The sequence below is a fragment of the Macrotis lagotis genome, chromosome X (genome assembly GCF_037893015.1).
Source record: "Macrotis lagotis isolate mMagLag1 chromosome X, bilby.v1.9.chrom.fasta, whole genome shotgun sequence".
NCBI classification, from domain to species: domain Eukaryota; kingdom Metazoa; phylum Chordata; class Mammalia; order Peramelemorphia; family Peramelidae; genus Macrotis; species Macrotis lagotis.
Window position 1 is genome coordinate 527,420,373 of NC_133666.1, and position 12,760 is coordinate 527,433,132.

The 12,760-nt window shown below is 35.5% G+C and overlaps 2 protein-coding genes across 11 annotated transcripts in view; one reads left to right on the forward strand and one right to left on the reverse strand.

Annotated features, from left to right (window-relative positions):
- The window catches only part of CAGE1 (cancer antigen 1), an 81,202-nt gene extending 69,675 nt beyond the window's left edge, over positions 1 to 11,527 (forward strand). For 9 of the 10 annotated variants that reach the window (XM_074208234.1, XM_074208233.1, XM_074208235.1 and 6 more), the window contains 3 exons: positions 2,120 to 2,188; positions 6,192 to 6,231; positions 11,367 to 11,527. In XM_074208234.1, the coding sequence (XP_074064335.1) occupies positions 2,120 to 2,188; positions 6,192 to 6,231; positions 11,367 to 11,474 (217 nt within the window). In that variant the 3' untranslated portion in view covers positions 11,475 to 11,527. The remainder of the gene's footprint in view (positions 1 to 2,119; positions 2,189 to 6,191; positions 6,232 to 11,366) is intronic. The other variant, XM_074208236.1, reaches the window with a different exon arrangement.
- The window catches only part of RIOK1 (RIO kinase 1), a 159,297-nt gene that overhangs the window by 124,707 nt on the left and 21,830 nt on the right, over positions 1 to 12,760 (reverse strand). The window lies entirely within an intron of this gene.

Below are 12,760 nucleotides of genomic sequence, written 5' to 3' on the forward strand. Positions count from 1 at the left end.
CAGTGGATAGAGCACCAGCACTGGAGTCAGGAGTACCTGAATTCAAATCTAGCCTCAGACACTTAATAATTACCTAGCTGTGTGGCCTTGGGCAAGCCACTTAACCCCATTTGCCTTGCCAAAAACCTAAAAAAAAAAAAAAAGTTCAACTGGGATTCCATCACCCTCATTAGTTTTATTGTTAGCAATTCTTTCTAAGGCCTACTTGACTTTATTTATGGCTGAAAATCAATAACCAAACCCTCATGATTATCAGTATTGTTAAGATCTTGTATATTCATGCCACGTCTTCTTAATAATATCTTCTGCTACTATGTCTCTACCATTTTTTTCTTTCATTATGTCCATTTTTGCATGAAACATTCCCTTGATATTTCTAATTTTCTTGAAGAAATCTTCCCATGGTATCTTCTTTGCCTTACTCATTTAAGAAAACTTTTATCTTTCCTTGTTATCCTCTAGAATTTTGCATTCAGTTGGATATATCTTTTCCATTCTTCCTTACTTTTTGCTCTACTTAGCTATTTATAGAACCTCATCAGACAGCCATTTTATTTTCTTCCTCTTCTTTTTCTTCCTCTAAAATATTGTGAACCTCTGTCAGTCACACTACCACAAGAGAGGTACAAAATAGAAAAGGAAATATATATAAATATATATAAATGTATATATACATATATATGAAGGCTTATATAAATATTTATTCATATTGATGGAGTTTAGGCTTTGAGTAGAAGTGAAGAATTTATGAGACAATGACTCAGAAATATGGAGACAGATAAATTTATTGTGTGCCTCCAAGAGCTGAATTCCAAGAACTAGCAACTTGTGGTAAGATAGGTAGAAACTTTTAAAGGGAAAGGCAAGCAAGATGAGGTGAGCTGGGAGGGATTGGAGAGGGTTTAGGGAAGGATGCCTTCTTCACAAGTGTGGTTTAGGGAATCACATCAGAAATAGTCAAGGGTAGTTTGCTCATTCTTTGTGCAGCATTATCTCAACATTCTTTGTGTACCTCATTTTCCAATGGTCAAATGATTCTGGTCCAGGTCTGAAGTATGATAATACTTCAGACATAATGAATGGGTATGTTTACTGAATCCAAGATTCTGATCAGATACAGGATAGTGAGGTAATCATAGCATGCCTTTAAATTACACAAGATGAGTCTTTTTTGTAGGTAGAAAGTCAGCATATAAACAAGTTAATTATTTGCTCTCTGCCTAACATTCCTTTAAGAAATGATGAAGAAGAAACGTTATGTTTCTTAACATCTCTGGGGAAAGTTTGTTGTTTTATGTTTGTTGTTTTATGCATCTCTCCATCACCCTTGAGTTGATAGAGACTATCTTACATACCCTGAATCTGTTCAGAACACAATATATCAATGTATTCTGCATCCTCTCAATATTTCCATACATTGTGACAAAGCTCTTCTGCCCCAGGCATGGACCCTAGAAGGAGTTACTGAGATAAACGAAGGAAGCTGAGATTTCAGAATGTTGCCCAAGTAATGAACTAACTGACCCTGACTATTTCTTTCATAATTCCCCTAATCACACTTGCCTATAAGGCATCATTCCCTAAATCCTCCCAATCCCTCCCAGTTCACCCCCATCAACCCTGCTTGCCTTTTCCTTTAAAAGTTTCTACCTAGTCTCAAGTCTATTGCTAGTTCTTGGAACTAGCCTGCTTGGAAAAGTATAATAAACTTATATGTCCCTCTTATGTCTGGGTCATTTTCTCTCATGTAAATTCTTTTTTTTTTTAGGATTTTTTGCAAGGCAATGGGGTTAAGTGGCTTACCCAAGGCCACACAGCTAGGTAATTATTAAGTATCTGAGACCAGATTTGAACCCAGGTACTCCTGACTCCAGGGCTGGTGCTTTGTCCACTGTGCCACCTAGCTGCCCCTCTCATGTAAATTCAATCACACCCTCACTCCAACCCTAAACTCCATCAATATTGTGTGTATATTATATGTATGTATATATATGTATGTAACATGTATTCACATATATCTCCTTTATGGGAGGAAATGCCATCTAAAAACTATTCTTTATTTCTCTAATAAAACATTAAATAGAAACACAATTCACTTAAAAAGTAATTGTCTTTTTAGTTTAGAAAAGAGGGGCAGTCAATTGGAAAATTTAATTAAGAAGCCTAAAGTGCAAGACTCAAAATTAAGGTAAGCTTTCCATTTGTGTGAAATAAAAAAGATAACCATAATAATGGAAGATTGTAGCAATTATGAAATAAATATTTGACTATAGAAAATTAGATTAATAGACAAGAACATGTTTTCTGGTAAGGTTTTGGGTTTTTTTTTTAATTATAAAGATTTTATTTGAGTATTACAATTGTTCTCCTAATCTTCCCTCCCCTTACCCCCCACAGAAGGCAATTTGCCATTCTTTACATTGTTTCCACGGTATACATTAATCCAAATTGAATGTGATGAGAGAGAAATCATATCCTTTAGAAAGAAACATAAAGTATAAGAGATAGCAAGATCAGACGATAAGATAATCAGGTTTTTTTCCTAAATTAAAGGTAATAGTCCTTGGTGTTTGTTCAAACTCCACAGTTGTTTCTCTGGATACAGATGGTATTCTCCATTGCAGACAGCCCCAAATTGTCCCTGATTGTTGCACTGATGGAATGAGTGAGTACATCAAGGTTGATCATCACCCCCATGTTGCTGTTAGGGTATACAATGTTTTTCTGGTTCTGCTCATCTCACTCAGTATCTGATAAGGTTTTGACATAAAAAGTTAAATCTCATTTTCTTAGATACCTGGAGTTTCATATATTTAAGGGTATTAGATATTATCTAATTCAACACTCTCTTTTTAAAATTGAAGAAATTGAGGCCAAGAGGGGGTAAAGTAAAGGTAAAGCCTAAAGTCAAGTGACTATTAAGTGATAAAATTGAGACTTGAACCTAGGACTTTTGCTTTAAATCCAGTACTTTTTTTTTCACAGTACCAAGATATAACAATTCTTGTTTTCCTCAGCCAAATATTCCTGTTTGTTCCTATAAAACTCAAAGGGCAAGAATTAGGAGAAAACCTGCCCCTCTGCGTTGGCTTGATTCATGTTATCAAAGATCTGGAGAGTAGGAATCAGAATTAATATTGGTCATGTCCAAAAATGTACTTCTAGGTATAATATTCCCCAAAACATATGTCAACTAGTATTTTTGAAACATTTTTATTTTAACATAAGATGAGCTGGCTAGAGTAAATTGTATAATCTTTTGCTTTAGAAATTTTTAAAAAATGGAATAGACTCATCATGAAAACATGGAAAAAGTACTAGTGAATCATCATGGTTTGGTGGAAAAGGCATTGATCGATATAAGGTGTGAATACCCAGGTTCAAATCACAATTCTGTTACTACCTATGTGACCTTGGAAAATTGCCTTTTTCCTTGTGTATAAAAGATTTAGATGACATTTAGTTTCAGCTCTAATCTATAGTCCTAAAACCTTTTAAGGTAAGGTACCTTACAATTCTATATTTCTATTTGTAATGTAATTGGAAGAAATTGGTTGAGAATTTCCTCTCCAGAATAAGGGAGGAATAATTGTTGAAATCACTGAAGGGGCAAATAAAGGACAAAAGTATTAACATATTGAAGTACAAAAACATCATCTCTACCCCTTATTATGAGGTTTGAAAGGGCAGTTTGCCACTGACTGGATAAACATTGGCCACAAACTGAGTGGCCTTCAAAAAGATATTCTTTAGGTTCTGGATAACCTGAGTCAAACCAAGAGAGTTGACCCCTGAGAGTCCAAAAAGAGCCAGCTATGGAGAAAGAGTCTCTTCTAAGAGGTTTTCTCTTTGTTTTCCTCTTCCCTCCCTTTCTGACACCAACATTAATCACAGTGCTTTTCCATTAAAGCAAGGGTACTTAACATATTTATATTAGACACTTTTTAAATAAACTTTATATTTTTTTATATTTTTGTTTGATATTATGTTATTGTTTGATGTCATGGTACAATCAATCATAAGACTCTAAAATGAAGGAATCTTAATTTTAAATGATCCTAATGCCCATAGAGGCATAGAGGCAAAATAGTAATTTTCCACTCTTAACTCTCTTTTAGGCAGATTAGCCTTGCAGTTTTTTGATTAGATGGACTCTTGACCTATGGCAAGAGACTTTGACTGCCTTAGATAATCCTGCCAGTTTGTAATCTCAATAATCTCCTCCTCCTTGAGCTCCACCCAAGCCTGGTATCAATAAGGGACCCTGGAAACTTCTCAAGCATATTTGGGTCTGATTAGAAATTCTCCCTCCTACATCTGGTATCAATTACTTGCTCTCAACCAATTCCATTCTTAGCATATATAATCTTGCCACCTGAACCCCAATTTTAAGTATATTTCTTCCCTTCTCCTTCATACTAGTTAAGTGTTTTGCTTTTGTGGGAATGATCTGGCTATAATTCCATCTAAATATTGTGTGTTCTTTATTTGTCTGCTTTCTGTACCATGTAACAGTAAAGCTCATCATTGTATCATTTCCCTTAAATTTGGGGGAAATTTTCAATTTTGGGTATTTGCTTTAATCAAAACCACGGGGTAAAATAAAGCAGAACCATCTGACAATCTGGCAAAGCCTATGGACCTCTTCTCAGAATAATGTTTTTAAATGTAAAAGATACATAGGATTACAATGAAAACCAATTGAAATACAATTACATTTTTAAGAAGGTTCTTAGACTCCAGGTTAAAACCCCTGCATCAGAGCTCCTTGCTCAGTAGAACATACTTCATCAGTAGACAGAGGGGACAGTCATCAGAGATATCTCCAGGATATGGGACCTTTGGCAGTAGAGAAAAGAGGTAATTATGGATTCAAGAGAATAGTAGACCTGATGGTCAGAAATCAAGCAGTGGAGAACAAAAGGCCCTGTGAGAATAGTTGAGTGATCTCCCCAGTACATATGCTGTGCCTAAGGGAATGAGGCATGAATTCACCATTAAAAGAAAGAATATTAGGGCTCTGCAGTGCCAGAGGCAAGTTGCCTTAACAATATATATTCCATACCATCAGGGTGTGCTTACTCTTCTACCATAGTTGAAATACAGTAAATCTTAAGTTTATAGAGGGAATGGTTTGTCACTATTGTTCTTAAGATACCATTTTAATGCCATTGTTTGCAACTAATTATGTCTACTAGCTAATTTTAAAAGAAAACAGAACAGTGGGAACTTAAGAAACTATAGTTTTAGAAGATCCATAGAGTACCCCTTAAACTTTGAGGTCAAAGCCACCCCCAACCTTCAGGAATGAGTTTAAGGAGTAATTCATGAAGAGTACACTAAATAATACTAAAGAGAACATGTACAAGACTACACCCTCTCCCCCAACAAGAACAAAAAAAAAAAAGACCCTTAATTTCCTTAATAAATAGTATGTGACTCAATTTGGATCAATGTACAACATGGAAACAATGTAAAGACTTGACAAATTGCTTTCTGTGGGGGGGGTGGAGTAAGATTGGGGGGAAATTGTAAAACTCAAAATAAATAAAATTTTTAATTAAAAAAAATAGTACGTGACCAAGATTTCTGGTTATACCTGGTTCATGTGACAATTCTAAAAGCCTCATATGAGATGGGACACAGATAATAAATTTAGTAGTAGATTATAGGAAAATTCTTAAACAACCTTGTTTTTCAGCTTGTATTCATTTTCTGAGAAATTTTTCATGTTCTCAAGGCCAAGTTGTATGCTGTTTAAATCTGCAGAGAGGTCTAAACTTGTGAAGAAAATCTAATTCAATATTATTACTTCACTTCGGTGATATTAGCTCATATAGCACCAGGGGTTTTTATCATGAATGTTTCCTTGAAATTGAGAAAAAAGGGGGGTGGCTAGGTGGCACAGTGGATAAAGCACCAGCCCTGGAGTCAGGAGTACCTGGGTTCAAATCTGGTCTCAGATACTTAATAATTACCTAGCTGTGTGGCCTTGGGCAAGCCACTTAACCCCATTTGCCTTGCAAAAAAAAAAAAACCCTAAAAAAAAAAGAAATTGAGAAAAAAGTTTAATAAATGAACCAGTTAAGTCAATATCCCTTATTAAGATCTACAAGGTCTTGTGATGGCCAAAATTTCTATTATATTTATTGTTCCAAATTCCTTAAAATTTGTCTTTCTATCTCTTACAGAACAAAAGGTTTAGAAAAACAGCCAAAGTCTATGACTGCAGTAAGTCAACATTTTATTATAAATAATATTAATATTTATTATACCTGACAGTACTTTAGTAATTTATTCAATACATTGAAATTAGTTGACATGTATACCAAGGGGTGGCTAGGTGGCACACTGGATAGAGCACTGGCTCTAGAGTCAGGAGTACCTGAGTTCAAATCTGACCTCAGACACTTAATAATTGCCTAACTGTGTGACTTGGGCAAGTCACTTAACCCCATTGTCTTGTGAAAAAAAAAAAGAAAGAAAAAAGAAAAGACATGTATACCAAACTGAGATTTAAAAAGCAATTTATAGGCATTATTTTTATTTTAAAGAATTCTGTTAAATGTTCATATAATGTTACAATGCCCATGATTAAATCTCAGCTCCTATGGTTAAATCAACTCAGTTTTGTCCAAATCCCCTTCTATCTGCAATGTCTCTTCTCACCCTATCCCGTGGACCAGATTTCTGGACCAGGCAGCTTCAGTAATCTCTCACTACTTCTCTACATCAAAGCCTAATGTCAAGTCCTTTGCCAGGCAGAGTTTGTACAGAACTCCTGGGTCTTTTGGAATTTAACCTGAAAATCTTAGAAACAAAAGCTTCCAGAATTTTGGAGCTCTAAGAGGATTCACCATCTTACATCATTGTTTTCCATGATAATGATATCCTAGTGAATAGTGAGCAGGTTTTGAAGCCACTGTGATCCTGGACAAGTTACCACAACTTGGAATGTTAGACTGCCCTCTAATGTGTTAAGTGGCTTAGAACATACTGACCTGCATAGGTAGAGGACATTTCCTTAATGTTTGTCTTCCTCAAAGATGACCATGATGTCACGGAGGTGATTCATGACAATCACATAATTTACATGTGAATAAGGGGGTGCTGTGTTAAGTCACCAACCTCACTTTCTCTTCTGGAGTCAACTGGGTCCAGTGGCTAGATATGAATCAGGACGACTGGAGATGGCCCTTGATGCAAGGCAATCAGGGTTAAGTGACTTGCTCAAGTTTACACAGCTAGTAAGTATCAAGTGTCTGAGGCTTTATTTGAACTCCCATCCTCCTGACTTCAAGGCCAGTGCTGTGACCACCACACCATCTAGCTGTCCCAAAGAACCAATGAAATCTGAAACAGTCACTTTCCTATCCTCTATTAAACACCATTTGAGAGAAACCAATTTTTAGATCAATGCAGGACAAAAAGGAACTGTTAAGAGCATCACTTTGTAACACTAAAATTGCCCAGATTAAACTTTCCCACCATGAGTAAATTCAAAAACAGCTCTTCTTCAAGATCTGACATGAATTTGCCTTTGAGGAGCTCAGGGTATTTATCTTAATAATATTGTTTATCTAGCCAGCATCTTGAATTTTTATCCCCAAACATTTTTATACTTGAATCACTCTTTTATTCATATTTATAATATAATTTTGTCATGAAGGATTTTTCAGGCTTTGTATTCCAGTTTTTGCACATGATTTAGTACTTAGAAAATAGTAACTATTCAGCATGCCATGAGAAAAATATGATCTTTCAAGTTTCCTGAAATCGTAGGGAATATAAAGTTTGAATACAGTTGTCCCAAAGTTGTTTGAGAGCTTTAAGTCTCTGTGAAAAACGGCATCTTTATCACTATAAAAATTCATTTTCTCAGTCTCTGATAAATGATTAATCTAAGTGGTGTTTTAGTAGTACTAAATGGGGTTTCTTTTATAAAAATCAATAAGTAGACTTATTTAGACAATTTAGGTGCTCAGACATGACTAGCTTCTTGGGCAGAGGGATTTGTCCAAGGTCTCTGTCCATCAAAGCAATACTAATATTTATATTGTTTACAAAGGGCTTTCCATATTCATCTTATTTGAGTCTCAAAACCACCCTTCAAGATAGATGATGATGCTGATGTTTATCCTTCATTCTTGAAGAAGACCATGATATCAGGGAGGTGAACATGAATTGGATTTGAGTGAGGGAGTGCTATGCTAAGTCAACAACCTCACTTTCTCCTTCAGAGCCATCTGGGTCCAGTGGCTAGATAGAATCAGGATGACTGGAGATGGCCCTGGAGGCAGTCAGGGTTAAGTGACTTACCCAAGGTCACACAGTAAGTGTCAGGTATCTGAGGACAGATTTGAACTCAGGTCTTCCTGACTCCAGGTCTGGTATTCTATCCACTGTACCACCTAGCTGCTCTATATCTGTGCCAAATGGTGATCTTTTCTAGGAGAGGGTAGGAAGGAAGGAAGGAAGAGAGATAGTTTAGAACTTAAAATGTAACAAAATAAATTTAATTTTTGAAAAAAGTCTCTTATCCAATGACATAGCTGACTTGATTATTTGGAAATTATCGATCTAATTTAATCAAATAGCTGACTTTTTCTCTTCTCTCATCTTTCTTGCCTTTTGTTATCATCTCATTAACTGAGAATAAAGAAATCTCACATTTAATTTCACTACTCATTGGCAGCTTTTAAAAGAAGAGATAGAGGGGGTGGCTAGATGGTGTACTGGATAGAGCACCGGCCCTGGAGTCAGGAGTACCTGAGTTCAAATCCGGCCTCAGACACTTAATGATTACCTAGCTGTGTGGCCTTGGGCAAGCCACTTAACCCCATTGCCTAGCAAAAACCTAAAGAGAGAGAGAGAGAGAGAGAGAAACTAAGCCCATTTGAAACAGCATATGTCAGATATGTGAAGTTCTGACTATCCACTGTCATTAATAATTTTTAAAACTTAATTATTATTGAACTAGTCTAACCATTCTTGAAAACAACTTAGAACTAAAAAGCTCTAAAAGTTTTGCCTAGTCACTACTAGGTTTGTATCCCAAAGAAATTTTTCAAAAAGAGAGAGGAAATGGATCTATATCTACAAAGATATTTATAATAACTCTTTTTGTGGTGACAAAGAATTAGAAAGTTGAGGGATACCCATGAATTTGAGGAGTGGCAGAACAAGTAATGGTATATGAATGTGGTGGAATTTAAGAAATGATGAAGAGGATGGTTTTAGAGAAACCTAGGAATACATGTGTAAACTCATGCAAATTGAACTGAGCAGAATCAGTATAATTTATATGATAATGACATTGTAAAGATATGCAACTTTCAAAGAAAATCTGATGAACAAGATTCCAGAGGATTCATAATGAATTATGCTGCCCACTTCCTATAGAGAGGTAATGGACTTAGGATGCAGTTTGAGATATAACCCTATTGGACATGGCCAATATTAGAATTTGTTTTCCTTGATTATACATATTTATAAGAGGGACTTTATTTTTTTATTATTTTCTATTTGAGGTAGGAGAAAGTAGGCTGTAAGGGAGAGGAAAATAGGAGAGAGTGAATGTAGACCTTCATGAAAGTAAAATAAAATTTAACTAAGAAAAAAATCTCAAGCTTATAGGTTTCTAATTCCAACCCTACCACATTTAATTTGTTGAGATACTTATATACTGCATACTTTAAGGATCTATGATTTCATCATAGTCCCTGAACAGAAGAGCATTGAGTAGTTACCTGAGGATGCTGGGATACCCCAATGGTTACTGAACTATTCATCAAACATAATAGACAATCCATGAGCAGGCCCTTAATATACTCTACTAAGCACTCCTAAGAGCACAAGTACCCCTTTACAACATGAAGAGAATTTGAGTAGAAGTTATTGATATACAATCATACTGTAGTTATAAGTATAATCTGTAAGAAATTAGATCAGTTACACAATCTGTACTTTAAAAAATTTAGTCAGCAACTATAATGATCTTAGTAGTATATAAATCCAAAATATATCTTATATTCTTTAAAACTGTAACCTATTAAGAAATAATTCATATTTAGGGGTGGCTAGGTGGTGCAGTGAATAGAACACTGGCCCTGGAGTCAGGAGTACCTGAGTTCAAATCCTGCCTCAGACACTTAATAATTACCTAATGATGTGGCCTTGGGCAAGCCAATTAACCCCATTGCCTCACAAAAAAAAAAAAAGGAAGAAAGAAACAATTCATATTTAGCTGTGTTTTCAAAAAGAAGCTTAGGGTGTTCATTAAAGAAATATATTACGACTCTGCAGTGACCAACACTTTTTTGCTGGAAATAAAAATAAAAGCAGAAAATAAGGTGGTTGTTACCCTTGAGGAGTGTACAATCTAATTAAAGAAACAATACATACATACATACATATACAAAGGAACTAGAGGAATACAAAAGTTATCTCTTTGAAAGTATGATATGTTATTTTTTGTGGTTTATGTATGACAAGAATGAAAGAAATGAAGTAAAATATATAAATGTTTAATATGTTTAAATCATTTCCATTTGGAAGTTAAGAGACTAGGTAGGCAATCTATACTAGTTGCTCTGGGCCTTAGTTTCCTCATCTATATAGTGAGCATTTTGGACTATATAATCTCTAAGGTATTGTCCAACTACAAACACCATAGTCTATACACAGAATATATATACAACATGTTATTTCATTTATGAGGAAAATGAAGCTCAACTCCTTATCATCACAACCAAGACAAGAATCACCCCTCCTGATTTCTAGTCTCATGTCCTTTCCAGTACAACATACTGTCTCCTACAGTAGAAATTTCCTCATTATTGAATTTTGATGGAATATCAAATACTAACAACACCCAATTTCACTGAGGTTAATGTAGGTTGATGAGTTAATCTTGATGAGTTATCCAAGTTTCTCTATTTTATTACTTTCCCATCTGGTCATTTTTCTTTTATTTAAGGTAATGGGGTTAAGTGACTTCCCCAAGGTCACACAGCTAGGCAATTATTAAGTGTCTGAGGCTGAATTTGAACTCAAGTCTTCCTGACTCCAGGGTGGGCACTCTATCCACTGTGGTCATTTTTCTGCTCTTTGGTGTTTCTATTAGCTGATAATTAGATGAAACTCAAATCAATTTTGCTTCTTGTTAGTAGGTACTGATAGAAAAGGAGGGTGGGGTAAAAAACTTTACCATTAAGTTTCCATATTACAAGTTACATGACCCAGCCATGCTTTCAATATGCCCAGTTGCTTGCATAAAAAGTCAGTGAGCTCTTCAGTAGTCTGCCTTTGATAGTTAAAAAAAATAGATATTGAGAAATACTGACTTTTTTTTCTTTCCTTTATAGATAGACAGTATCTTACAAGTAAAGCAAAAAGACTTAAAGTCACCAAAACTGAAGATTAAATATCACCAGTCATACAGCTATCCCGTGAACAGACTGGTTCCAAAGTGAAATGCCTGAATGATAGATGTAATATGATGTATTAAAGTTAATGTAAGACAGAATATGGAGAAAATTGTTCATGTTTTTCCATTTTATTTCAGTGGGGACTTGTGGATAGTCTCTTGTTTTTGTTTTGTTTTCACCTGTTTGTTTTTGCAAGGCAATGGGGTTAAGTGGCTTGCCCAATATCACACAGCTAGGTAATTATTAAGTGTCTAAGGTCAAATGTGAACTCAGGTCCTCCTGACTCCAGGGCCAGTGCTCTATCCACTGCGCCACCTAGCTGCCCCCATATGGATAAGCTCTGAAAACAGACTCCATCTTAGTGTGAGCTTTTATGTAGTAAGTTCTTTTTCATCCCAAGTTGTACTTGCCCAATTCACACTGAATAATACCAAAATAGTCATTGTTGGGGTTCTAATAGTAAAGTTGGAGAAGAGTTTGAAAAATCACTGTCACTTTTTTTCCCTATGGTCTTCTTCTCTCGGTACCAACCCCCCCCCCCAAATAAATACCATATCTGAAATTCAGTGACTGAAAAATGTTAACAACTCCTCCAGTTAATCAGCAAGCCTTTCAATATACCACAGATTATACAAGATGCCTGTCATTTAGTTGAATGTGAGCTGCTAAGTCTGATCAGAAGTTGAGAAATGGCCCATTTGTTTCCCTCCCCTTCTTTTCTCCCCTATCCCTACTAGAGAGAGGAAAAAGGGGAAGGGGCAAAATGAAGAAAGAATAGAAGGAACAATAGAAAAGGGAAGAAGGAAGAAATGGAGGAAAAGAAGCAAAATTCACTTTTATATTATTCCATTATAAGAAGATGGGCAGTATTCAGCAGTCCTCTGGAATCATTTCATTGATCAGAGTTCTTAGGCCTTTCAGAATTATTCATTTTTTCAATATTGTATAAATTGGTTCTGTTCACTCTGCTATGCTATGTATGTTCATACATGTCTTCCCAGGTCTCTATGAAACCATCTCCATATCCTACAGCACAATTTTGTTTGCTCTACATTTTTGAAGAAAACCTATAATAGTACAGATAATGGCTTGGATGTGAATTGGATTTAAGTGAGGCAGAATTGCACAAAGTCATCAGACTCACTCTTTCTGAATCATCATAGTTGAGTGCCAGGACAAAAATCAAGATGACTGGTCATGGCCCAGGATACAGTGAATGACCTTGGTGTTTTCAATGGCCAACCAAGCTATAAACTCTCTATAGTTACTGTTTCAACCATTGAAACAAAATGTTCTTAAGCTGCTGTTTCCACTGAGGGAAGTCTTCATAT